We start from the raw sequence: 26,776 nt of genomic DNA on the forward strand, positions 1-26,776 counted from the left end.
CTCGGCGGGGGACGAGCGGGGAGCGGGGGGACGGGCGGCCGCCGGCCCTGCATAGCGACAGCCAATGGCGGCCGCGGACCGCCCCGCCCCGCCTCCGACACCGGCACCGGCACCGCCGAGGGGCCGCCTCTCGGGGCGCCCCAACGGCCGCGCCGTCGCTCGCGGCGGTGGCCCCGGCGCGCGCCCGCGCGCGAGGCTCTCCGCCGCGGTCCCGGTCGCGGTCCCGGTCCCGGTCCCGGTCCCGGTCCGGTCCCGCCCCGCCGCAGGAGAGCAGGGGTGCTGGCGACCGCACTTGGCGGTCGAGAGGTACGGGCCCCCGTCCGCCCTGCCCGCGCCTTTTTAGGCGGCTGCCCTTGAAGGACGGCGGGCGCCTCTCCTGCCGGCTGCCTCAGAGTGTGAGGAGGCAAACGCTCCCGGAGAGAGTTGGCTTTCAAAGACGTTTAGTTTTGGAAGCCCGTGAAACCGGAGTAAAAGGTGCTACTGGTGCTAGGGCGGAGCAGATTCTCAAGAGCTAGTTCATAAAGTTTATCTGACTGGGAGGAACGAGGTGGGCATTGAAAACCAAAAAAAAAGACAGCAGGCTTTTCATCAGCAGCGCATACCCGAATGAGGAGCGTGCCACGCTCTTCGGTCACTCCGTCCCACCACGGATGGAGTGTTCTTCTAGTGTTCAGGTGTGGTTTCCTGGGGATGCTTTTCCCCCCATGCTGCCGCGGCCTGCCGCTGCAAGCCTCTGCGGGAGAGGAAGGACCCTGCGTTACTCGGGATGCCAGGGTGGGGTTTGTTAATGGCGAGTTCACCCGTGTCAGAAGGATGACCCAGATACGCGGAGGAGCGGCAGGCAGAAAGTAGTTCACTGTTACTAGTGAGGCGCTTTCACCTGCTGCGGAGCAGGGAACATCTTGCACAAGCAGCATAGGGAGGGTTTAAGTCATTAGGTGGGAACCAGACCCTAAGTCCAGATAAAACATTTGCCCGTGATGCATTTTGTTTAGTTTTGAAAGTTTCTGGAAGGACAGGAGGGAAGGAGAGAGTGGCACAGGCATGTCGGCAGCCCTCCACCGTGGCTGGGGCCGGCTCCTCCATGATTTATAGCCCGTGATGTCTTTCCATCGCTGCACCAGAACCGCAGAAGGCAGTGACTTAACTTCCACTGAGCTTTCCTGCTCTGACTTCCTCTGGGTGCCCAAGGTCAACTGTTAGGCTAAGTTCAAGTGTACCTACTACCGACTTAATATATGATATTCGCTTCGCTTTTAGGACTCTGCCATATGATGTTGGGGGCAGGCAGGCAGGAGGAAGGACTCCATCCTTTAACGACTTTTCCATCTCTCAGTGTCTGAGAGCAGAAAGAAGCCCCCGCTCCTTACACACAAGCTCCTCCCCAGCTGCTGCTGGGCACACTATGCCGTGGATGACCCTTGGGCTTACAGGAGCAAACTGCACAGCCCAAGCTCACCTCTTGTCCTAGTTTCAGCTGGGATAGAGTTAACTGTCTTCCTAGTAGCTGGTACGGTGCTATGTTTTGAGTTCAGTATGTAAAGAATGTTGATAACACTGATGTTTTCAGTTGCTGCTAGTAGTGTTTAGACTAATGTCAAGGATTTTTCAGCTTCTCATGCCCAGCCAGCGAGAAAGCTGGAGGGGCACAAGAAGTTGGCACAGGACACAGCCAGGGCACCTGACCCAAACTGGCCAACAGGGTATTCCATACCATATGACGTCCCATCTAGTATAGGAACTGGGAAGTGGGGGCGGGGAATCGCCGCTCGGGGGACTAGCTGGGTGCCGGTCGGCGGGTGGTGAGCAATTGCACTGCGCATCATTTGTACATTCCAATCCTTTCATTATTGCTGTTGTCATTTTATTAGTGTTATCATTATCATTATCCGTTTCTTCTTTTCTGTTCTATTAAACTGTTCTTATCTCAACCCGTGGGTTTTGCTTCTTTTTCCCGATTTTCTCCCCCATCCCACTGGGTGGGGGGGGAGTGAGTGAGCGGCTGCGTGGTGCTTAGTTGCTGGCTGGGGTTAAACCACGACACCTCTGTACACCGCAGCTCACGCAGGTACACTGCCCTGAGTGTGTAATGGAGGAAGGTCAGAGCTTGGGGCGAGTGAAACAGGAGTGCTACCAGGCAGCCAGGAAATATGGAGACCGGGGAGCACATCTCTTTGGAAAGGCAGGATGAAAGCATTCATCCTGACCTGGCTTCTGCAGGCTATTAAAGCATGGCACGGAATAGATGTTAGTCTTGTACGCTCACACAGATACAAGTGGGGCTGAAACCTAGCAGCTGCCTTCCACAAACATCCTGCCACCCTGGCAAGAGGCAAACACGCATCGAAACTGCTTTACAAATTTCCAACTAATCTGAGTTACTGATGAATGCATCCGTGAAGGCTCCCTCTGCCACCAGCGTGCATTAGTGCGATGTTACCTTTGCATGCAATACTGCAAGTTTCATATCCTACTTTTATCTCCAGTTCATAGCAGTTTGTTTACACGGTAGCCAACGCAGCAGGGAAAGCAGGTGAACAAAGATGATGTGACAAATGCTTTGTTGTGGCCGGATGTCCTCTGGGTGCAGGGAGTGCTAATGCTTAGGGTGACACTGTCGGGTATTTTCTGTGAAGAAAAAGGCCTCATGCCCCTGTCCTAACAAAGCCAGTCGCATGCAGAGAAAGCTTGCCAAGTGCACCAGCAAAACTGGAAGGGGGACATCATGCTGTCCCCAGCCCACCTGGGACCAGAGGAGTCCCTGCTGCTCATGGAGTTGCTGGTCCTGGTGGAGGAGCAGATGAAGCCCAAGCCAGCCCAAAGTCACCCCTTTGTGAGCATCATAGCACAGTGTCATTCCTCATGAGTGAAGCCCATCACTGTTCCCCTGAGCCCAGAAATCATTGCTCGGGCAGCAGCGCTTCAGTGACAATGTCAGGATTTGTCCCAGAATCACTGTAGTGGCTGTGGGCAGCAGCAGATTTTGGGACATGATGCTGTGAAAACACATCCTCTCTTTGAAAAAGCTACCTGGCTACATAGATCATTATGTCAGGAGTACATGCCACAGACAGAGATCTGGACTGCTGGGCTAAGGTCTTGCTAGTACCCAGAGATGCAAAGAAAAGACTTTGCAAATCTGACTCCTGTTTCCCTTGGTAAAAAAAATAATATTGGAAAACATTCAGTGAGCCAGAATTGCCTAGAGAAGAAACTGGAGGAGCTGCAACCAAAACATCAACAAATGCAAAAGGAAATTTCCTCAGTAAACACTCCAGGGTTCATATTTTTAAAAGTGAAGGATGTGCAAGTCTGAAAAAAAAATGCCTGAGTGTAGTTTAGAGATCTGGAAACTGCTTGGTTTTGTCTGCTGCCCTTCATGGTGAAGGTGTAGTGACTGCAGACACACTGGAAATGAGAACTCAAGGCAGCCTTTGGACAGAAAGGTTACAGCCTTCTTCCTTCTCTGCACATCTTGCCTTCGCTAGCCATCCCATCTGGACTTTCCGCTGTCATGTGTGTCCATCTGCCTACTGAGTTTGGCCTTGTCTGCTGCAATAATGCCTTTTCTGTGCAGGTGAAAGAGGCACCTGACATGTAGCATTGGTCCGGGTGACCCCTACATAGCCCTCGGTGCTATCTTATGAGCTAACTAACTTCACATAAGTCTCACTCTGTTGTCTGTCTCAGCACAGCTGTTGCCTAAATCTCACTGATGTGCAAGAGGACTGGACTACAGGCTCAAATCTGCTTGCAGGCAGCATCCAAGTGTGTGATTCCCCCTGGGACAGAGCATGCCTTTGTGAACCTGGCTGAAATGCTGCACCAGGTTGCTTAACACATAGGCTTCAAGTATTGCTTCAGTGCACCCTGCAAGTGAACGCACATCCTCTTGCAGCCTCACCAGTGAGAGAGGGCTCATCCATCATGTGCACTGAGGTGAGAAATGCTGCCCATGACATGAATCTGTGAATATTTCACTGGCAAATTCCTATGCTGATGGGGACAGGCATCTCTGTGCCACAGAGACACTTCTGTCTTGCTGGGAGGAAGGAGATTACAGGTTACTCTCTGCCAACATAACTTTGTGTCAAATAACCAATGCAAGAACAAAGGACAAAGACCTAAATCTTGTGGGGCTTCCTATTTCAGCTGAAAACATTTTGGACTTGCAGGGATCCAGCGCTGCTGCTGGAGTTAGGTACTGCCCCACAGGGAAGGTGTGCTGCAGAGGGTAGCACAGCAGGACCCACTTAAATCTGCAACTGGCCCCTGCCTGTTGTGCTGTGCTGTGCACGGCAGTACGTTGGCAGGCGGCAGCGGCTGTCAGGGTGATGGCTATCCCACAAAAAAGCCTCCTGCCAAATAACATGAGACCTAGAGGCTCTTTGCCTTACTGAGGTGAGTTAGGCTGGGCTGGTACTCTCAAGCTGAAGCTGCAAAGGGCTCAAAGGCTTTGCAATGTCTTAGAAAAAGAGTTTTACAATTCTTTATTATCACAAAGGGTTAAGAAACATAGCAAAAACTGAGCTCTAACATTGCATAGCTCCAGAATTTCCCAGTCCTTCCCTAGTTATTTGACCTGAAAGCGTTACCCCTTTTGGTGTTCAGAAAGCCGTGCAAAGGAGTTCAGTGGGAGGTTCTTGCCAGAGTTTGGGAGTGCTGTGGCAGGGGGGAGGCAGGCAGACACCAGCACACCTCCACCCCAGATGGCTCCTGGCACAGCACTGGCCTCCACTCCTGATGGGTGATTGCTAGGGACATGGGCCTGGACCCAGGGAAAAGTGGCTTTATGAGTGATATTGGTACAAAGCATGTTAGTCTGCTGTGCTAATTAATTGCTAACTACACCTCCTGAGGCAAGTGAATCAGCAGAGAGTATATAATTAAACCCAAGATTGTTTTTTATATATTTTAAACATTCTTCTAGAATTCTCCACCTGGAAGAAAGAAAAAGGGCAGTGAGGATGAAAGATAGTGAATGGTTCATGAGAACACAGTATCATTTTAATGCTACTGCTGCCTGCTACCATCACATTTCAGTGCAGAGCTATTTAAAATGTTGTCAAGAGTGGCCTTTTTTTTTTCTTTTCTCTTGCCATGAAAAATGAAGTAATGACCCCAAAGCATGGTTCAAATGAAGACTTTACATGGTAAAGAATGAAACAAAGCCTAAAACATCAGAGGGACAAGAAATAAGTGCTCAATGTTTATATATTGAAGTGCTTCTTGTGTACCTGGCAAAGAAGTTGAGCAACAGGTTCCCAAGAAGCCTCCCTTGTGCTGTTCAGGCAGGCACAGACTTACTGGTGAGGTCAGCTGCAGTTGCCTTTTTAGGGTGCTCTTTAATAAATCCTTTTAATTAGACTCTCTTCTGGCTAACTTGGAGCTCTAAAGCTTATAGGAATTTTAATTGGTTTAGCCTCTTTTGAGTGAGGGTTGCCTTAAATGTATCCATACATCCTGCCTGGCCATTTGGTGATGTATCTGTCTGATCTGCAGGACCAGCAGAGGAAACATGGGAATGACCAACTCAGCAGCGAGTCGAGGCTGGTAGATTAGCCTGAGCTTCCCCATTTAAAACTGGACACGTTGAAACTGGTCCTGGTATCAGTACATTATTACACTCCTCAGTACGGTCTGACGGTGGCCTTGGCTCTTGTTCAGGGCTGAGCAACTCAGCTCAGCACCAGGCACCCTAGTGGGACACTCAGCATCCCCTGCAGGGGAGGCAGAATCAGTCGGTGGCAGACATTTGGCCATAAAAGCCTGTTTTTCCCTTTAGCTTTGAGGCATGCCTGGCTCCATACATGCTGCCCTGTTTTTGCAATGGATGCTTAACATGGCTTAGAACAGTGAAGCCTTATGGGTGTGGAGCCACACGGGATCATAGATATGGTGGGGGGGACAAGGGAGGGAAATATCTGACCCGAGGACTCCTTTTTTTCCCCTCTCAGGCATAACAGTCTCCCGCCAGGCTAACAACATGGTGGGGTTCGTGTTGCTGAAGCAAAGGAGCAGCATGGTGGTGAGTGTGAGGACAAAGCTGAGGGGAGCCTGCAGGACTCTGGGGAGTGGTACCACTGCTCTGCATGCTGTCTCTGCCATGCTTCCCAAAACATGCCCCCTCCCCTCCATCGTTTTGGGGAGAAACAGCTGTGGCAGCAAGTACCGCCCTCCCTTCTCTCTCAATAGCCCAGTCAGTCTAGCATATGCTCCCTTCTGGGCAGCGAAAACATGGTTACTAAACAGTAAACCCACATTCCCAATCTGTATGTCAGGGAACTATGTTACCCGAAAGGCACAACACAGAACAAATCTGATGTAAACACTACACAGGCTAGAAATGCTGCAGTGATTAAAAGACAATCTCCAACATTCATGTCTAATGCTGACCTTGAACTCCGGCCAGCAAAACCAAGGTAAATCCACTACAGAGCTTTACAGGCAGAAAAAGGTTTTCACTCAAGTACTTACACGTTCTGCCCAGTCAGCCTGCTCTCAGTACTGCCCCTGTTACATCCCCACCTATTTGCCTCGGCAGCAGGAAGAACTGCATTAATGCTGCCCTTTCCCACAAACTCTCCTACTGGTGCTTTTCCCCGGGTGGCAATAGCTGAAGAAGCAAGATACCTCCTCGTGTCAGCTGCCATTGGACAACACCCATGCTGCCACAGATTACATCTTTGAATTTCCTTCCATCCTTTTTCTTATAATTCTGCAGCCTTGGGGGCCAGAAAGAGGAGTAGCTTGGCTGGTGTTAATGCCATGGTATAAATCTGTTCTCACTGAGATCAAAATTAGGCTATTTGGGGCCAAATTCTTTACCAGTGTAAATTGGCAGGGCTTCATTGCCTTCTGTAAACGAAGATGGCCATTTGCATTTATAACATCAGATGGGTGGCTAATTGTTTGGCATTCCTTGAAGATATGAACAGACGGCAGCATAACTGATTAACTATTATTATTAATCTCAGCTGCTCGCAGGAGAGTAGTAGCAGGTTTTCGCATCCACTCCTATTAAGTACTTGAGCAGTGCAGTTTTCCAGGCCTGAACTCCTGAGGACGGCCAAAGCAGGGGACAGCTTTACTTTCAGCAAGGAGAGTGAGATTACTCTGTTGCTGACGTACAGTGTCCAGTGCAGTGGTGCAACATCACAGTACCCAAAGATACTATCACCTCAAAAAACCCCAGTGTTTCTCTCTGATCCCGTAGTCTCATTTTTGACCAATTCAATTTCCAGACCAAGCTTACTTGTGGCCAGCTCATACCACATTTGTTCTCATGCTAACACTGCTCTTCAGTTCCAGTCAACCTGATTCCCTTGTGCTCTTCACTGGGTGAACAAGCAAACATTCCTGTTAAACAAACTCTTCAGTCCCCAACATCTGCATGCCTCGCTGAGTCCCTTCTCACTTGGCATCATCTTTTACATGGATGGAAGTCTCACAAAGGCTTGTGCAATGCCATTAAACGTTCCTTGGCTTTTAAAAAGCCACATCATACTGAGGAGCTGTTCCCAGCTAATCCTTTCATGTCCTGCTGCTCCTCTTATTCGCAACTTATGAGCTTCCAATTTACAGCAATGCTTTTGCCCACAACCCTGCACATTGCACCTACTGGAGTGCATCCTGCTTCTGCCACTGCTGTCAGTCTCCCCAGTTATTACTGCCAGAAATAGACAGCTTCACAATCTGTATGTCCTTCCCAAGTGCTGCTTGCCACCACTCCTGCTTCTTGTCCAGGCGTACTCCCAAAAACGCTCAGTGAGAGCATATGCAAGACCAGCTTCTGAATTCCCTTTCTAGCCTTCTCACAGCACCTCCCATCTGCCAGCTTGGTCCTGAATTACTGAGATTCTCTTTTGCTTTCCTTTCCTTGCTGAACAGTGTATCACAGAAGCATCAGGCCAGCCCAGCACACCTGCTTTTCACCCTACTGAGTTTTTTTTTAATTCCCATTTACCTTTGAATGTGTTCTTTCTTTTAAAATTTGTTCTTTCCCACCTTGAATCAAGACACAAGGGTCTGTGTTTCTCTGGCCGGACTGTGCCCAGTTTGCTCTGAGGGAGGCATTAATACTGAAGTTCAGTGCAGCAGTCCTTTCCACATGTGCAGAGATCCTGGGGTACTAATCTGTTAGAATTCTCTTTTTGCTGCAGATGGCAACACTTCTGCTTCTGTGCAACCCGTTTCCTCCTTCCTTCCCAGTTATTGGGGCCCCAGCATTTCATTCCAAGCTTGCAGAAAGCAGTCCCAGGGGAGGAAAGGTAGAGTACACTGAGCTGTTACCATTCTTATCTGTGTCAGGTGATGCTGCGAAATTTTTACTAGATAATGTGGTCCCAGCAATCAGGAGTGGGGCTGGTGACCTGAATGTTTTTCCCACCAAGGTAGACTGCCATTTCCTTATTAGCAGTGTTTTGGGTTTTGGTAGCAGGGAAGGGGCTGCAGGGGTGGCTCCTGTGAGAAGCTGCTAGAAGCTTCCCCGGCTCCAAGTTGGACCTGCCTCTGGCCCAGGCCGACCCAAACAGTGACGGTGGTAGTGCCTCTGGGAGAACACATTTAAGAAGGGGAACCTGCAGTGGGGAGTGGGGTGTGAGATAAACACCTATGTGGACACCAAGGTCAGTGAAGAAGCAGGGGGAGGAGGTGCTCCAGGCACCGGAGCAGAGATTCCCCTGCAGCCCATGGGGAAGACCATGGTGAGGCAGGCTGTCCCCCGGCAGCCCAGGGAGGTGAGCGGGGGAGCAGATGCCCACCTGCAGCCCAGGGAGGAGCCCATGCTGGAGCAGGTGGATGCCCCCGAAAATGGCCGTGACTCCATGGGAAAGCCTGTGCTGAGCAGCCTGTGAGTGAAGATCGGCCCGCGGAAAGGACCCATGCCAGGGAAGTTTGTGAGGAACTGCAGCCCGTGGGAAGGACTCACCTTGGAGAAGTTCGTGAAGAACTGTCTCCTGTGGGAGGGACCCCACGGTGGAGCAGGGGAGGAGTGAGGAGTCCTGCCCCTGAGGAGGAAGGAGCGGCAGAGACAAGGTGTGGGGAGCTGACCCCAACCGGGAGTGGGGTTGAGCCAGGAAGGAGGGAGGGGTGGAGGGAAGGTGTTCTAAGGTTTGGTTTTACTTCCTAATATCCTTGTTTTGATTTGATTGGTAGTAAATTAAATGGATTTTGTTTCTTCCCCAAGTTGAGCCTGTCTTTTGCCCGTGACCATAAGTGGGGAGTGATCCCTCCCTGTCCTTGTCTCGACCCACGAGCCTGCCTTTATATTTTCACCTCATCCCACTGTGGCTGGGGGGCGGGGAGGGGAGGGAAGTGAGCGAGCGGCTGCGTGGTGCTTTGTTGCCGGCTGGGCTTAAACCACGACAACCAGTTTCTAGCAGCATTCACATACTTCACGTTTTTGATGTGATTCAGCCAATACCAGAGCCTGCCAGGCAAAGAGTTTTCATTAAGGGCATGGATAAATAAAGAAGGATAGGTACAAACCTTCTGATTGACAGAATACCATCTACTTATATCACTGCTTAGAAACCTATAACCTAGATCAAGGGGAAGAAAAATACTCCAACTGGTTTTCAAACTCCTGAAACAAAGCAACTTCAAATTGATGCTTTATGTTCACCAATTATAAAAGCTTCTGAAGTCAGAAAATGCTGGAAAGGAAATAAAATTAAGCTCAATTTTGTCAAGAGGAATGGAACTGCTTTGTCTGACAAATCTGTAACTCATAATCAGTTTAAGTCACAGAAGTTGGCAATAATTTGCATTGTTATTTATAATACTTCTTGCAGTATGTATTGCCAAATCTACATCCCACAGTGTGCTGGTTTTGGTTGGGATAGAGTTAGTTGTCTTCACAGTAGCTGGTATGGGGCTGTGGTTTGGGTTTGTCCTGTAAACAGTGTTGATAACACAGGGATGTTTTAGTTATTGCTAAGCAGTGCTTACACAGAGCCAAGGGCTTTTCTGCTCCTCACCCCACATCACCAGCAAGTCAGCTGGGGCGGGGGGGGCACAAGGGGTTGGGAGGGGACACAGCTGGGACAGCCAACCCCAACTGACCAAAGGGATATTCCAGACCATGTGACATCATGCTCAGCATATAAAGCTGGGTAAAGAAGGAGGTGGAGAAACCTTTTGGAGTGATGGTGTTTGTCTTCCCAAGTAACCGTTACACGTGATGGAGCCCTGCTTTCCTGGAGATGGCTGAACATCTGCCTGCTGATGGGAGGTGGTGAATGAATTAGTTTTCAGGCAAAACTGCCCGTTTTTTTTTTTAAACCTGGACATGTCTTCCAACTGCTGTTCTTCCTAGGCATACTTGCTATTCATGGACACAGTTTCAAATTTTTAAAACTCAAAGCCAACTCCAACTGTGCCACAGGAAAGGACAGCATGCTGTGAAACTCGCCTGACCCAACTTGCTAATTGGCCAGCAGAAGCAAGCTTGCAGTTTCACAGCGCAGCATGCCCTCGAAGTGGTAAGCAGTGCAGCAGAGGCAGCAATCTCCAGGTTCAGGGGATTGCAAGAAACAATTTACACCTTGTTTACACACTAAATATCAGTGCCTCTGGATGTGTGGCTTAAACCACTCTGCATTACTGCCACGCTTAGCTTTTAAAAATACAGAGATGTGTTCAGAATCCTTGCTAAACTTTTCCTTGAAATGTAAATCTCTCACTATAAATGTTAAACAGAGCTTTTAGCGATGAGCATGGAGAAAAAAAAATATCCTCAACTAGGACAACAGAAAACCACCCCACTGTACTCCAGGTTCAAAATGTCTAAGTTGCACTTCATAAAGACACATTTTAATAAATTAACATTTATTGAAAATACCACATTAGCCTTTATTTTGCTCATTTGCCCCAGTGCAAATTTAAGCTATTTAACATGTAAATTGTAATAACAGAACTGCAAGCAGCTTCATAAAATAAAAGACCAAATAGTTATAATACAATCAGACTCTTTAATCTGGTGGGTAAGGAACAGTGGGGTGGAAGGGAATAATCTGTTTTAGGGTCTGATACACAACCTATCTTGTTGTTTTAATACATACATCTGTTATTAAAAGCCACTGTTCAGCAGTATAACATGCATCTAAAAATTGACAATATTGGGCATCATCCATTAAATATACTATTTGTAGACAAGAATCATTAGGGATAGGAAAAGGATTAAAATAAAAAGAAAAGCACCAGGGCTCCACAGCCCTCCTAGAATTAAGTATTTTGCAGGGAGAGTGTAATGCCATTTGTCAGCGCTCTACTGCCACATGCCATAAGGACTAGCATTTGGTCCATTTCCTGCATATTTGCTGTAGAAATGCACTTCTTTGGAAAAGCAACCATCAAGGCTTTGCAAATGCAGGGTTACTTCAAACACCCAGCTTATTGGCCTGGGTGAGGACAACTTTCAGAACGGGCATGAAAGCAGAGGTCTCGCTGAAGTTGCTGGTGCTGACTATGTGTGTGTGGATGTTCAGTCCTTCCTGGTAGTTGTGGGTTTCAATGCTCTTCACAATGTTGTGCAAACCGCTAATGATGGTTGGAGAGAGCTGCAAGGAAGCCAGGCAAGGCAGGTAAGCAAAAAGAAAAAAAAACAGCACAATACACTAGTGCTAGAAAAACAGAAATCCTGAGTGTAACATTTGGCCCTCAGGAAGGTGCAGCAATTAGTTCCTTTCTTTAAAGGCAGGCATCTTCAGAGCTGCGCCACATTGGGAACAGTCACTGGGAAGTCTAAAAGCAGACTTCAACAAGAACATACCTTCTCTGCAGTACTGCAAAGCCCTGCAAGCCTTCACTACCAGCCCCTGGATGCAATTCCCTGAGCCGGGAGACCTGCTGTGACAGACTAGCACGTGAAAAACCTACTGAGCTTTTATGCCTTTGGGGTAAAGTTAATTGCTCAGCAAAGATGGCCTGACAATGACAGGATCACACCACTCTAATCCTAAGGTACTAAGAGATCTAAGCCCAGTCTACCACAGACCTCCTGGAAGGCTTTGGAAAAATTACCAGATCTTCAAGAGTACTTGCACATCTGCCTTCCAGTGAAGTCAGTGAACCTCCAACATCTAAATCTTCTGCTTTTGTTTTTGGCTGCGTGTGTCTCACTTCACGCTAAGAGTGGGGGAACTTGCTGTGTTGGCTCATTCTGCTAGCACTTGGGTCCAGGGACCCTGCTGATGCATTAATCCAGCACCTACTGCAAGGAGATCTGCTCTTTGGCTCAGCACAGTCCCTGCACAGCACAATAAAACTAATGATGACCACAAAACACTGTAAAGTCTGCACAGGCACTTGGGGCCAAGCACTCTACCTAGCTGTTTCTGGGAAATGCATGGAAACATACAATAAATTGATTTGAAGCACACTTCTAAAGAAGGAACAAGCACCTGCTACATATTGCAGCAGGGTCCACACCACTGATGAAGTTCTTGGCCATACCTGCAGCATATGACAGGGTGTAAGGGGAAACGTAAAACAGAACTTACTGTCTGTTCCCTAAGTTTGTCATATAGAAACTCCAGGCGTTTATTTGCATCATCTAGTTTCCCTCTTGGTTTGCTGAAAGAGAAATAAATACATTAAAACACAGTGATTTAAAGAACACCATACTGATCTGATAGCATTGCAAAGAGGTCCATGCAGCACATGAAATTCCTTTCTCAATATTTTCCTAACACATCATTTGAATTCTTTGCTCTGTACTTTTCTCCTCCGATTTTGCTAGGAAAGACCACGTGATATGACTGTAGTTCTCTGTATGTAACCACTCTAGTTAGCTACAGAGAATGGTGAACTGTAAGGGTGCATCCCAAAAGCCACTGGTCATTTGTAAAACCCACTGGTATAACTGATATGGAAAGTAACAGAATTCTGAGTTGCAGCATGAATTTTTTTCTAGGGTTTAGTGGCAAAGCCTAATGATAGCTGGATAAAGTTATTACTGGAATCAAGTATCCAGCAACATCAATGAGAGCGTAAGGGCACATACCATCACTGAAGTCTAAGTACGTACAACTCGGTCATCATTTATGGCAAATCCTAATTACATTTTTCATTATGTGATTAGTAAAAACAGGCATTTGTAAGTTGTTACTGCCAACAGAAAAACTAGTAGCCTAACCTAAACTGTCCTTACAGATCCTTTGTGCTTCCATGATTTTATAGAGAGTAAACCACCCATTGATGTGTCTGGAATTATTTTGCCACCAAAGGCTCTTAAAATAACTCCAGTATATTCCACCGGGAGTGCCACAGCAGCTGCTGGAGAAATGCATTTTTATCCACCTTTTTTTTTTTTTTTTTTTTTTAAACAAACAGCTACAGAAATTGAAGATTTTAATCCATAATAATAAAACAGTAATAAAGCATCAAGGTTACAATTACAGAAGCACAAAAAAGAAGGTGGTCAACAGCAGTAGAAATGCTATCAGTGCACAAGAGTAATGAAAATTCCTCCTAAATCAGTATGCACATCAATCTATCTTCACTTAGAATAGTGCCATTTCCCCTGGCAAGTGGAAGATGTTTCCCTGGATTAAACAATTGCCCAGAGAGAAAATAACAAAGCCTATGGGAATCCTCTAGCTCAGGGGTAAAGGCAGACTTGTGGCTGCCTGCTGTGCTAGAAATTAGGGAAAGCTGTTCAGATGGCAAAGGGCAGAAAGGAGAACACAGTACATGGATCTCAGGCTATGTGTGGAAAACCCCTCAGCAGTAGTTATTTGTCAAGGAACTGAGACAAATAAGGAAAAAGTACCCCAGGAGGAACAGATAAGAAACTGGCTAATTCTTTTGGACTCACTAACTTTCTCAGATACATGACTTCAGAACATTTGTTTCAAAACTTGTGAAAAGACATACATGCTATTTTCATTTTACAGATAGCCAACTAGGGCAAAGAGGAATAAATTGTGTTTAGTAAACAGCAAGACATCTCTCCAGCCAAAGGAAGTTAGGTGGAAGAAGTGCAAACTGGTTGTTCTCCTCACTCTTTGCTTCCTGTTCCCACTTCCCCCTTTGGAATGTAATAACAGAGTAGTGTCTGCATTTGTTCTGACAATAACTGATGTATACAGTCAGGGCGGTGTGTCTCAGCACTGTGTGCCGCTAACACTTGCTCTGCCTAAGAAAATCAGAGAGACTTAACAAGAAGCAAGCAAAATGTGTTGGCAGAGCAGAAGAGCAATCCCTGGATGCAGACGTGAACCGAATGCTTTTGCCTTCTTTGTGTATCTGGGAGGAGCACTCAGAGGAAGAAAAGGTCAAAGGGTCCGTGCAGTATATGACTTCTATCCCTGCACTCTACACAGCCTAACCTTTAAAGAAAGGATTTTGAGCCATTGAATGCTGCTGAACCTTATGAGGTCTGTCCAAAGAAAGGTCTATGGCCTCAGAAAGCTTCTGTAAAGGAGTACATGGGCAAGCCCACCTTGAAACTGCTGGGCTGAGACCCACAGGGGAAAGGAATACGTACATGCAAATGTCAAGTCTAAACCACAGAGCCAGCTGAAATTGTACAGCGGACATAAGACAGAAGTGACACCGACTGCCCAATATACTCCCACAGCCATTGCCACAGAGCCCTCAGACAGCTCAGCTCCCAGTCACCGTTAACAGGAACGTGAGGCTGTGCTGCTGACCAAGCACATTCAGTGCACAATGCCCTCTGCACACAACCAGCCTGTCTTTCATCATCCACCTTTCAGCATGTGGCAGGCATGAGCTGAACAGTCAGCATCTGGGCTTTGGGGTAGAGTGTTATTTACTGACCATTGGAAATAAATGAGAAGCTTTGGGACAGATGGCTCATTTACTAAGTACTGACTGCCACAGGAAATGTTTTTCCTATCCAGCTCCAGTGGTCATGTTAAAGCTCATAACCTTCCACTTCTCTGCTACCCATTGTTTCCTTTTGAAATGAGTTTGCTATCAGAAATCACAAATCACAGATCAAAATCCAAGGCATGTACTCGCGTATGTGAGCCTTGGTTCACACCTGGCATAATACCAGCTGCTTCCTGCTCTGAATTATAAGAAGCAGTTAAGCAAATGTGCAGGGCATGCCTCCACAGTGATCGCCCTCTCAGTTGAAGGAAGGACAGCCCTTTCTGAAGGTTTTAGAATTTTTAACTTTATTTTTTTTAAACCATCAACATCAAAACCTCAACTGTAACCAATTCCAACCCTCCTCAGAATAGCAGAGGAGGCTGCAATGGGTTAATTCCCTGCCCATAAACAGCAGCATCATGTGCTGCCCATGCTGTGTGCTATAAGGACCAGAGTCAAAGCGCTCAGGCAGCTGTGCTGTGCTCTGGCCCCAAATTGCCACATCCTATGTGCATATGGCTTTTCTACACATTGATTGTGGCTGCTTGAAGCAGCCTTTAGAAGGAAAAAGCCATCTCAGGAGAGGCTGTGATGGCTAGCTGTGCTGCAGGTACCAGCGCATTCACCCAAACACAGAGGCTGGGAACACCACAAAAACCTACCGGATCAGAGGCAGACAGCAGGCACCTCTGGATAAGAGCTTCAAACGTAGTCTTCAGAATAAGGTGCTCCTCAGGGATGGGCTTCTTTGTAATCTTCTCTGTTGGCAGTGCCTGCACATGCTGAGAAACAGAGCAGGTGAGGCTTTTCCAGGTCACTGTGACCACATGTAATTTTCAACTAAACGAAGTGGCATTATTAACCAGGTTGGCACAACTCCTATTTCTTCCCTGTGGGTGTGTGGAAGTGACATTATCAGCATCTGCTGTTGCTCCCTCCACACAAACTAGAGCATTAACTGCAAAGAGGTAGTGTCTAGGCAGAGACTACAGTAGCAAAATGCCAGCATGGTGCAAAACTAGCAACTGGAAACTCTGCAGTACACTTGGGAGGTACTAGAAATGCCTGGCCAACAGGATCCCAGCCTGCAGGGCTCCGCTGATGTACAAACAAAAACCATGCAATGCTGGGGCTACATTACCTGGATGGCATTGCCAATTGGGGCCCCAGGGGCCCCCTCTGTGCTGGGTTTGGAAACAGCGGGTGGCATGATGCATGGCCCCAGGGGCTGGGAAGCAGGTGGGTAGCCACCCTGCAGCACCAGCTGTCCTGCAGGGAGGTGCGGAGGCTGGAAGCTGGGTGCAGCTGTGGGTGGTGCTGGAGCTGGAGGCTGCTGCATCTGAGACTGTGGATCTGTCAGCGGGTTCATGATGGGGGAGGTGATGGGAACCGGGGGCAGGAAGTTATCAGGGACCTGGGGAAAAAACAAACAGTGCATTTATGCTGCCATGGCTGCCGCAGGCAGAGCACAATATGCAGCTCCTACAGACTTCCCAACCCGCAGCAATTGAGAGCTCTTCCAAGCAGAGTGCTGAGCGCCCAGGATATAGAAATAATGGGTAGACAATACAGCATTTCACTGTGGCTAAACAAACCTATTCCTCCGGCTGCAGCTGCACAGTAAGAAGTGCCCTGGCGCAGTAATATCCTCCAGTGTTTCCAGTCCTGTGCACTCTGCCTGTCCTCCTGCCCGTGCAGGGCAGGAGCAGCCTGCCCAGCCTGCAGCTGGCCACGAGAGCTGATTACAGCCACCTCAAATCAGAGCCACTCTCCTTCTGCTAAGGGCACAAACCAGAGGTTTGGCAGACCAGCACTAACAGAAGAGTTGCACTAATGAAAACTAACACACGCCTACATCTATTCTTACTATTGGGTCATTATATTTAGATTTTTGTGTCTCACTTTCAAGGGTATATTTTTTTGTCCATGCAGTACATAGGTCACAGCTAGCAACACGCAACAATAAAGCTTCTGAAAGCCTTTCAAGCTTCTGGCAAACAGGTTTGTGCTAAGACAGATTATGAGTGCATTTCAGATTCATCCCTAAGCATCTGCCAGTCTTTACACAGGGGCATTTCGGAACCATTTGGTAGAGGGAAGAAACAACAAAATGAGCTACTGGCCTCTGCTATGCATCATACAGTAATCCAAACAAAAGAAAGAGCTCCCATGGGAAGACACTTTTCTTTCAGCGTGCATAGAAAAAAGGAAAGATTACAGAACCCTGAATGCTACCCTGAATGAATGATGCCAGAATTAAGCTAGTGGTTTGGGACAGCAAGAAAAATATTCCCAATGCAGCACCAAAGTCAGTTATAAAAGCAATGAATCACAACAATAAACTTTTGAGTGGTGGATAAGTTCTTAGGTAGAAAACAATTGCAAGTTATGCTGTGGCTTGAAATGCCAGATGGTTCTTCTATTTTCCAACAGTCCATGTAGTGAGTCATTTTATAATATCCTAAACCACGCCCTCATACAGTGGACATAAGGGAAACAAACATAAAACCATTTCTGACGGGTTTGTTAAATACACAACAGGGAATGCAACAAACACAACTCCTCATTTAGAAGGGAGCCAACCCTCAAACCCTGGCTATAGCAGAAATTCTGGCTGTGACACACACACACAGCAGTAGCAAAAACCCCTGTCTGCAGAAGACTGCTTCTTGAGCTCTCAGGTCCAGCAGTTATTCTCACTGACAACTTCCCTCCTTTTACTTAAGAGCCTGAAGCCCCAAAAGGCAGCATGCCAGCTGCTATGCAACAAACATCCCAGCACTCAGGAGCACACAAAGTATCACCTATCCATCCCCCAAAAGCTTCTTAATCTTGAACTGCAGAGACCAAAATCCAGAGGGTAAAGGAGACTTCTGCCTTAACCTTCACCCAGACCTTATCTTGCCTGGTCCAACTTTTTTTTTTTTCTCCCCATGCTTTACACACTCCAGACTAACTCTTGCTTCCCAAATGCACCAGGATCAGCGAGCAGCGGATGACACTGACTGCTGTGGAGATATGCAAGACTACAGCAGCACCAAGGGATGAAAAGGCTCACTCTGTGCCAAGTGTCCCCAGTTATTCTGTCCTGCTGCAATCTAAAACTGTTTTACAAAACTACATTGTCTCCATCACAAAAATTGTCTTACTCTTCGCAGATCTCTCAGGGTCAGACCCTTAATCAGGATAAATTGCTTTCAGCTCCAGCAAAGTCAGTAATCTATAACAATTTGCACAGCCTCATCATTTCGCCTAAGTATCATCTCCTGCAAAACTCATCAGCTTTACTGCAGATGAAAATAGTCTGAAGTATTTTCTTCCCTCAAACCAGGATCAATGTTGTTAACAACCACAACTTTAGCAAAAAGCCACTGTCTCTTTAGAGGCTTAAATATTTTGAGAGATAATGCATACTGGAGAGGCATAAAGGCCATTTCTGCTCATGAGGTGCAGCTTTTGTTTGCTGCTAACCCTTCTTTTTCCTTCTCCTGCCAATACGTTTCCCAGGAGCAGCTTAAGTTACTACTTTTCAAGTGGTCAGCACTCAATTGTGTTGAGACAGGATTTCCTAGATTACCTTCTTCTTCTTGGCAGCTCTGTTCAGGGCAGGAGGGTCATTCCAGCCATTCTGAGGCCCTGTAACAAAGAAAACAGAGACCATAAGTACCTCAGAGGAGGGTAGTGATGCTTTCTTGAGCTCAGCTGGGCTATCTCCCTGCCACTGCTCTGCTTGGCAGACCCTGTCCTCACCTGCCTGCTCCTCTGCCCTTCACTGGGGGCCAGAACAGCTCCTGCGCTAGCTGGAGCATCCCAACACCCCAGCCATCAGACCCTTTGGGCTCTGCGCCCACTGCACAGGTTTGGCATCTTGACCAACTGTTCTCAAGTTTGACAGAAGTTGATTCCTTTTTTTTTTTTTTTTAATAATTAACTTTTTCTTCTCTTGCAAGAAAAAAAAAAATCTTTGAGCAGACATGCCCCCTTTGAAGGGGCAGGCAGTTGCCTACCATGCCAAAAACACAGTTCTGCTACACAGACTGTATATGTGAAGACAGTTTCAGTTACCGGTGAAAGATTCTCCCATCTGTATGATTCGAGAAGAAATGAGAACTGGTTTTGAACTCATGATTGCATCCTGTGATGGATTTATACATGACAGTTAAGATGTGTTCCCCAGCAACACAACACAGAAAGAAGAGGTAAATGAGGCAACAGGAGCCTTAAACATTTCAGGCCAGATTCACCCAATCACCCTGGACACACAAAGAGCCATAAAACCAGGTTTCCCCTGCCAGCTACAGCATATTTATGGGTGCTTTGTGTCCCAAAAGCTGCTGGAGCAAGGTGGCAGGATCTAGCTTTTTGCACTAAGGGCAATTTGTTTGCAACTGGAAGAAACACAGAGGATGTCTGAGCAGATTCACTCAGAGCCTGGAGTGTTGTTCTGTACCAAACCTTCTGCTCTTCCAAGAAAGCACGCTCCATGCAGCTGCAAGATTTGTACACCAAAGCTCACGCTAGTGCATTAGAAATAGCTCCACATCTCATCACAGAGCGCATGTAATCAGGACCAAAGCATTATAGCTCAGCATTACTGTGGCCTTGCCAAGTAATCAGGATTTATTGCACAAAGCCACAAAAAGCCCACAAAACCAAATCCCTGATCAATGGACTTTTTCACCACAGTGTTTTTCACTTAGCAGATGATGAATTCACCTTAGACAGCAGAGCTTAACATCACTGCAGAATTTGCTCAATTTATCTGAAATTTCATTTGCTCCTGAGCTTTTGTTAAATAAGTTCCAGATCCAGAGCATGTTAAAGGGGTAAATGAAAAACAATTTAAAACCCTTTTCATATCTGCTTTCTCTTGAACAAAAGGCAGTGCCATCTCCAAACAGCCATGTGCCCCAGGGGCTCCTCTGTTCCACCCTATCCAGAAAATCCTAGAGTATTTCTGATATAGAAAGTCTAACTTCTGCAGTGCTGATAGTGATAACACGTTAAGAAAAAATCTCCCAGACTATTACTGCTTTAATTTCCTGGAACAATTTGCTTTAAAAAAAGGAAAACCAGGCATTTGTTTCTGTGGTTAAAAACTCCAGATATTGTTGTTATTGGTTTTAATTAAGGAATTAAAAATTGATTTGATTAAAGTCTAAATAGGCAAACAGCATCACACTTAATGTTCTCTGAAAAACATATGCATTATTGATGTCTGTTCAATTAATTTCATGTAGTGGCTATAATTATTTTCAGGTTAGGTGGTACCTAGTTCACCTGCGAAGGGAGAGGCCTGGTCTTGAGTTGGTAGGCTTTCTGCAGATAAAATGGAAAGAGAACTAAAAAAAGATTTTCTTTGAAAATAAAACAGTTGATCTGTAATTTTTGATTAGCAATTTAGTTTCAATAAGCAGAAGAAGTCAGGAGAAAAAATGCCTAACATAATTACAATGCCAGTTTAGAGACAAGCCATTTGTCCAAACCACCCTGTGGAACTGCTTTTGTCTACCTTCCCTGAAAACAAGCCTGTTGCTCTTTCCATGCAGTAAATCAGTGTTTCTAGTTGTTTCTAACAATTGTTGCAGAGTCCTGGCCTACTTTCTTATCTCTTCCGGTGTTCTCATTTTCTATTCCTACCAGCCAGTGCAGCCAACAGACCATTACTCTCAGCAACAATCTTCTCACTGTCTTTTTACTATTCCAGAAATCTTTTCAGGAGATGCTTAAAGTACTTGATTTCAAGGTGGATGTCAAGTACTTTCCCAAATGAAGGCATACTCTCAACTGCATCCAGCCAAGCAAAAAAAAAAAAAAAAAAAAAAAAAAAAAAAAAAAAAAAAAAATGGTATGTTCACACAGCAGCTTCACACCCACGTGAAAAGACACATTGCCTGCTCAGACTGAGCAACAAACCCAAATGGCTAAACACAGCCAATAACGCCTTTGGTACTTCCAAGAGAAGAGGAATGTCAGGGATGAGAACTCCTGTCCCTGTGGTTGGTCTGATGCACTTACAGTTCTGGTGGAAACCCTTCCCTTAAGCTCAGAATTGCTCTATCACAACTTAAAACAAGATTCAGGAGACTGAAAATTAAAACTCCCTTCAAAGCAGGTTCAAAGATCTATCACAAAACAAAGTGAGATAGGTTGAAAATGAAATTAAATGTGGGCTTTTCTTGCTTACTGGAGCTCCAAGCACAGCTTAATGTACTGATGTTATATGCACTTGCAAAATCCAGAAGATATTTACAGAACTGTTTCTTTTTGAAGTGCATCTTTAAATCCAAGCCAGTTCAAAGGTCAGGTGCTTTTCAAAACTTCAAATTTGACATATTTTTTTCCTTCCTCCCTTACCCCCACCTCTAAAGGAATTACACTTGCAAAGTTTAACATGCTGTCCCCAGATTAGATCATCACCACACACAAAAGCACACCACTTCAAAGCCAAGATCAGCATCACTATATGCTCTGCACTGGAACATTCAGAGTTATAGGCGAGATCTACTTCTGGTTGCAGATTTCTGTAGTTCTATGGGATCTCATGCCAATGCGTCCTTCACTAAGCAGTGCAGCTACTCTGGAAAATATGTTGGTGGTTAAGCATATTAAGCATGTACACTGTCATTTCTGCATTTACAAAGCAAGGGTTTTTTCCTTCTTGTTTATATGTTTTTTAAAAGGTGTTATCTAAAAATTGGAAGAGGACAGAGTGTGCTCTTCAGATACCTCTTATCTTTTTTCCATAGTTCTCCAGCTGCAGGCAGCAGTTGCATGCCAGCAGCCCACACGCATGAGCCACATGGCCTCGGCACCTCACCATGCCCTGGAGTCCATCTCTGCATTTCAGCCCAAGGCTGGTGTTTGCCAGGATTCAGAGATGATGCCCAAGTTTAGGTTCCTGAAGGTTTGACACTTTGTACTGGCTGCCTTCTCATCACAGCTGCTGGGAAAAACACAAGCAGCACCGATAATTCTCAGAAAGTTTTATAAAAAGCCTAGTATGGACAACTTAATTTTGTAAGGAAATCTGGCAAGGCAATGTGGATAACGACTGCTTCAGTTCCCCTGATATTAAAATGACATAGGCAAAATGTGTTAGACTACTGTCTATGTGGATTACACAATTTTACAAATCAACTGGTATTGTCATTAATGTCCCTAATTTCTATTGTCCAGAGTACAGAGCTTCCCTTCTCTGAGCACACCACATGGACTACGTCACTTCACTGTCAACGCAAGAAACTTAGCAAGTGACAGATCTGAAGTGCCTGCCAGTGACGCAAGTAGAGTAGTAAAATGGATAAGAACAAACAATTTTCTTGTTCCTTGCATTTATTTGTGGAGGTGCAGAAGCTATGCTGTCTGAATTTTAACGTGCTGCTTCACATCTCAGGCCTAGAACCCTATCCAACACCTGTTCCTCTGTCCAATTTAGTAATTCTGCTGGCTTAGAGATACAAGTTTGACATGCCCTGCCACATGGGGTGAGGAGAGGTCACAGTACAGCATCTCCAAGAACAGAGAGGACACCAAATCTGGCTGCAGGATGGAAGGAAAAGCCCTGGTGGCTGCCCTACACTAGTTCTCTCTATTTCTTGACAGAGCAAAAGACCATTTCTCCCCAAAACATAAGCGTGTGTGTAAAGGCAATGCCATGAGAGGTGTAGGTTCCTAGCCTCATGAATGCCAGGAGCACCTACTCATAGGACTGCTGCTGCCAAGATATAAGCAATATGCCTTTTCTGCACTGCATCACCCCTAAGAGACTTTTAAAATGAGGGGGAGTCACAGTGGTGTCATTCGGGCCTGTCAGCTGAGTCAGCATCCCTGGAACACCCCTCAAATCGTGCCTAATATTCCCTCTGCTCCCTACTTCCCAGATCAGGTCCTTGACTCTCCAGCTGGACCAACTGGATGTGAAGTATGTTTATGGCCAGGTTTAGAAAAGGACCGCTCATACTTCCTGCATAGTCTGACATAAGCAAAGCTGTTGTTTCACAGGCTGCTAAGTGAAGAGACAGGTTTGTTATCACAAGCGAGGTCACTGTCCCACAGCAAACAGTTATGTCCAGACAGTCACAAGCAGACATTGAGCCCCAACTCAGTGCATGCCCTCTCACCATGCGTGCTCAAACATGCTTTTATATGTCAGCCACACACACGCTTTTAAAGAACATTCAGGAAAGAGACCTGTAAAAGCATTTCTAAATCACTTCTGATTATCTTTTAAGGCATTCACAGCTACAGTAAATCCTATCACACTAAGTGGTTAGGAAAAAAATAATGGAAGTGAGCTGATGCCACAGGAAATGCTGTTTGAATTAAATACATTGCCAATCCCAGGCTTGAAATGCCGCTCAAAAACCAGGGACACAGGGGCAAATTACATTTGCAAAATTGTTCTGCGGGAATTGGGATCATCTTCTCAGCAGTGATTAGGAAAACTTGCTCACTTTTATATTTTGCTCTCCAGCCACATAGCTGGTTTTGATGCCAGTCTCACAAGGTTAAAACTGTGCCACCATCCATCCACAGTACACGACAGCCTCATAGCAAGACAATGCTGTAGCACCCTGTCTTGGGCAAGACAAAAACTGTGTTTGTGGCAAGGTCTCACTCGCAAAAGAAAGACGACTGTTCACGCTGCTCAGCAAGTGCTCACCGCAGCAAAATAGCCATATCATTGCCAGATGCACAGGGAAAATCATGTGTTTTAGAAATGCTTTGAATTGACTTCTAAGCAAAAGCAAACTTTGTACAGAGCATTCACAAGGAAAAGGTGCACATTTAACTGAGTGAGTAATAAAGCACCCCCCCCCCCCCGGCCTGCCCCCCCGTCCAAGCGCAGACCTGTTCTCTGGGATGCAGGAAGTTCACTGGTTGCAGGCAGAGTACCTGTTGGTCCAGCAGGTAATGCATAAGCCACAGAAGTTGCTGGAGGTCCTGGCCTGCCATGCTGAAAGGATGCAGCAGAAGGAGGAAGAGGGAAGGAAGAGATGGGATTCAGGCTTGTTGGGGAGGGTTGAGGCTGCCCAGGGTAGAGCGGGGAGGGCACGGAATGGGCAGAGGCAGAGGGCAGGTAGGGAGTCGTGGTGTTAGGGGCAGGGTTTGGGTAAGAGGCTGAAGAAGGGACAGCGATAGGCTGCTGAGGCTGGTAGAGAGCTGGTCCCCCTGTTCCACAAGAGTACTGCTGTGTGGCCTGATATGCTACAAACAGGGAGAAAAGACATTCAGTCAGTGAGTTCATAACAGAGAAGGTTTCATCTGCCTCTGCTTCCTTCTTCACCTGACTCTCCTCTCTTCCTGCCCCTTCCCCCTCAAACCACTTACCAGCCTAGCCAATTCCTGGCTCCCACAACCCTGCCTGCACTTGCAGGACTGCTCAAAAACTCAGCCTGCCACTGGTAGTGGGAAGGCAGAGAAAGGACTGCCTTGGCTGTAAGGACTCCCATTCTCCCTCACAGACTCTCCTGCTCTGGCTGTTTTCTGGACCACTGCAACCCTCACTGTGCCTCTCAGGGAAGGGAAATGCCTGCCACAGGTTTGCACAAAGGGAAAGCCTAGGCCAAGGAAGTGAACAGCAGTCTGGAAGTGAACAGCAGTCTGGAAGTGAACAGCAGTCTGGAAGTGAACAGCAGTCTGGAAGTGAACAGCAGTCTGGAAGTGAACAGCAGTCTGGAAGTGAACAGCAGTCTGGAAGTGAACAGCAGTCTGGAAGTGAACAGCAGTCTGGAAGTGAACAGCAGTCTGGAAGTGAACAGCAGTCTGGAAGTGAACAGCAGTCTGGAAGTGAACAGCAGTCTGGAAGTGAACGCAAGCTCACAGCCTTTCACTGTGGGCTCTGCAGCTTAACTTCACTGCCTCTTCTCTGCCCACCTATGCCCATTTTTTCCTTCCCAGTGCCTGCACCTTCAGTCCCCTGCTTTGAGTGTGTCAGTGCTCTGCCCCCTTTCCTCACTCACCTCTACTACTGCCCTTGTCTCCTCATCCCCTTTCCCATCTTCATGAAGTCCCAATAAGAACTGGGTGGCCCAGCCAAACACAGATGAGTTGGGTCCCTCATTGCCAGGTCCGTGCTGCTTCTCCAGGACTCACACTGGAGTTCTGGCTTGTTCTGACCCCAGCACACCCTTGGGAAGGGCCAGCTGAGGAGTGAGTCTCAAAGCTGTGGGCAGACACCTTCTCAGCAGAGGAGACAGTGTCTGACAGAGGGTGCCTGATGTCTGGACCCCACCAAGAAATGACAATCCTCAGATGTCATCTCAAGAGCTTCCTCCCCACCCACGCCCCCAAGAAACATGTGACTGGCTTGGTCTGAACCCTCCCAACCCCAAGGAGGGGTCTGGCTATCCCCAGGTAAATGTGGCCTCATCACCTGGCTGGCTCACCTGGGTGGCAGGGAGAGGGGACCTGCTGCTACTTACTCTGCGGGTACGTTGGCCGGGCCCCTGCTTGTGAGTACATGCTGTAATTGGAAGATGTGGCTTGCTGCGGTGGCATGTTGGGGTTAACAGCACCTGGCATGATAAACCCTGGAGCAGGTGGGTTGTCTCCCTGTAAAAAAAGATTGCAGGAAAAAGGGTAGGGAGAGATAGGATTTAGTCAGCAACAGTAATGCAGTGCTGAAGCAGAACTGTAACAAAATGATGAGTTCACACTGGAATGAAACCACATTCCCTGGAAGAGCCACCAGCACAGGGGCAAATGCCTCCAACCACTCCAGTGCCTTAGGGCACCCAGTGTAACACTGAAAGCACAGCTTGTGTGTGCAGTGACTTCAGCAGCAGCAGAGCAGCACGTACCTTCCTGCACAAGGAATAGGTCCCCTGCCAGTGCTGCCTGTTATTCAGGCAGTCTAAGAGCGCACTGTCATCCACAGCTTTCAACTAAACAACTTAAACATTAACTCTGAAGCTTCAAATTTCCATGGGAAAGAGGGAAAGGAAAAATATGATCACAATTCAAATATTCCAGTGTGGGGCAAGGGCTTGGGGGGGCTCAGGTCACACTGAGCTCCCACTCAATGCATTCCAGAGCCATTCATCTGGGTGTTGGTGAAAAAAAAATAAATGTAACATGAGACACAGAGGAGCAAAACCACAACACACATGGAAGCTGCTCCTTCCGTCTATCCATACTAGACTGTGTCAAGCACACAGACTATACCAGGGGACATATTGGGGTGGAGCAGGGGCTCAGAGAGGAATAATGAAGGTTATACCTGTGTGTCAGAGGGACAGCCTGCAGGAGGATGGCTGGGAAGGGCAGTAGGAGTTTTGTTACTCCAGGTAGTGACAGTAGGGGCAATTCTAACCTGAATTGAACAAAGAAATACCAATCATGGAAAACAAAACAATAAAAAAGTCTAAAGGGTTTCACAAAATGAGGTGCAAAGAAGTGAACACAAAAAGGTTTGCATGCTGGCACTTGTAACACAGCCATAAAATTGCAGAGGAAGAAGGAAGAGTGCATTCAAGACAGATGAAATCACTGTGCACTGGAGCTGAAGTGAACTGCAGAGTGAAGACAAAGCACAGTGGAGACGCAGCTACAACAGGCTGTGGAGCAAGTGCAGTGTTACACATGCCAGTGAGCCAGGTCTGCCTCTTTCCTCACATTTTCCTATTGCAGAAGCTCGCCCCAGGCTACTGCATGACACGGAGCATCACTAACCACAGCTCGAAGTCCCAAGTTCCATGTTAAATTCGAACATTCTGCCTCACACAAAAGCAGTTTGTTTAAATCAAGCTTAAGATGGAATTAAAAAAAAAAGTTAAAATCTGATACTCAGCTCTTGCACATGCACAAACATACATCTTAATGCCAACTGCTTCCCAGTCAGTCTCCCACAGCTCCTTTGCTCTATCTTCCTTCTTTGCCACTCCAAAGCCCTTCAGTTCCATATGATCACTACTACCTTTCTGACTGG

General features: G+C 46.9%; 1 protein-coding gene across 12 annotated transcripts in view; it reads right to left on the bottom strand.

The window, feature by feature from the left end:
- Nucleotides 1-10,829: 10,829 nt before the first annotated feature.
- SEC31A (SEC31 homolog A, COPII coat complex component) overlaps nucleotides 10,830-26,776 on the bottom strand; it is a 46,072-nt gene continuing 30,125 nt past the window's right edge. For 3 of the 12 annotated variants that reach the window (XM_041124595.1, XM_030015855.2, XM_030015818.2), the window contains 9 exons: nucleotides 26,069-26,161; nucleotides 25,272-25,401; nucleotides 23,698-24,054; nucleotides 20,116-20,163; nucleotides 18,422-18,480; nucleotides 15,986-16,258; nucleotides 15,507-15,626; nucleotides 12,504-12,576; nucleotides 10,830-11,561 (listed from right to left, as the gene is read on the bottom strand). In XM_041124595.1, coding sequence (XP_040980529.1) covers nucleotides 12,553-12,576; nucleotides 15,507-15,626; nucleotides 15,986-16,258; nucleotides 18,422-18,480; nucleotides 20,116-20,163; nucleotides 23,698-24,054; nucleotides 25,272-25,401; nucleotides 26,069-26,161 — 1,104 coding nt within the window. In that variant the 3' untranslated portion in view covers nucleotides 10,830-11,561; nucleotides 12,504-12,552. Of the gene's footprint in view, nucleotides 11,562-12,503; nucleotides 12,577-15,506; nucleotides 15,627-15,985; nucleotides 16,259-18,421; nucleotides 18,481-20,115; nucleotides 20,164-21,644; nucleotides 21,788-23,697; nucleotides 24,055-25,271; nucleotides 25,402-26,068; nucleotides 26,162-26,776 lie in introns of those variants that run through there. The other 9 variants (XM_030015834.2, XM_030015826.2, XM_030015874.2 and 6 more) reach the window with 9 other exon arrangements.

This window comes from Aquila chrysaetos, chromosome 1, assembly GCF_900496995.4.
Source record: "Aquila chrysaetos chrysaetos chromosome 1, bAquChr1.4, whole genome shotgun sequence".
Classification (NCBI taxonomy): Eukaryota; Metazoa; Chordata; class Aves; order Accipitriformes; family Accipitridae; genus Aquila; species Aquila chrysaetos.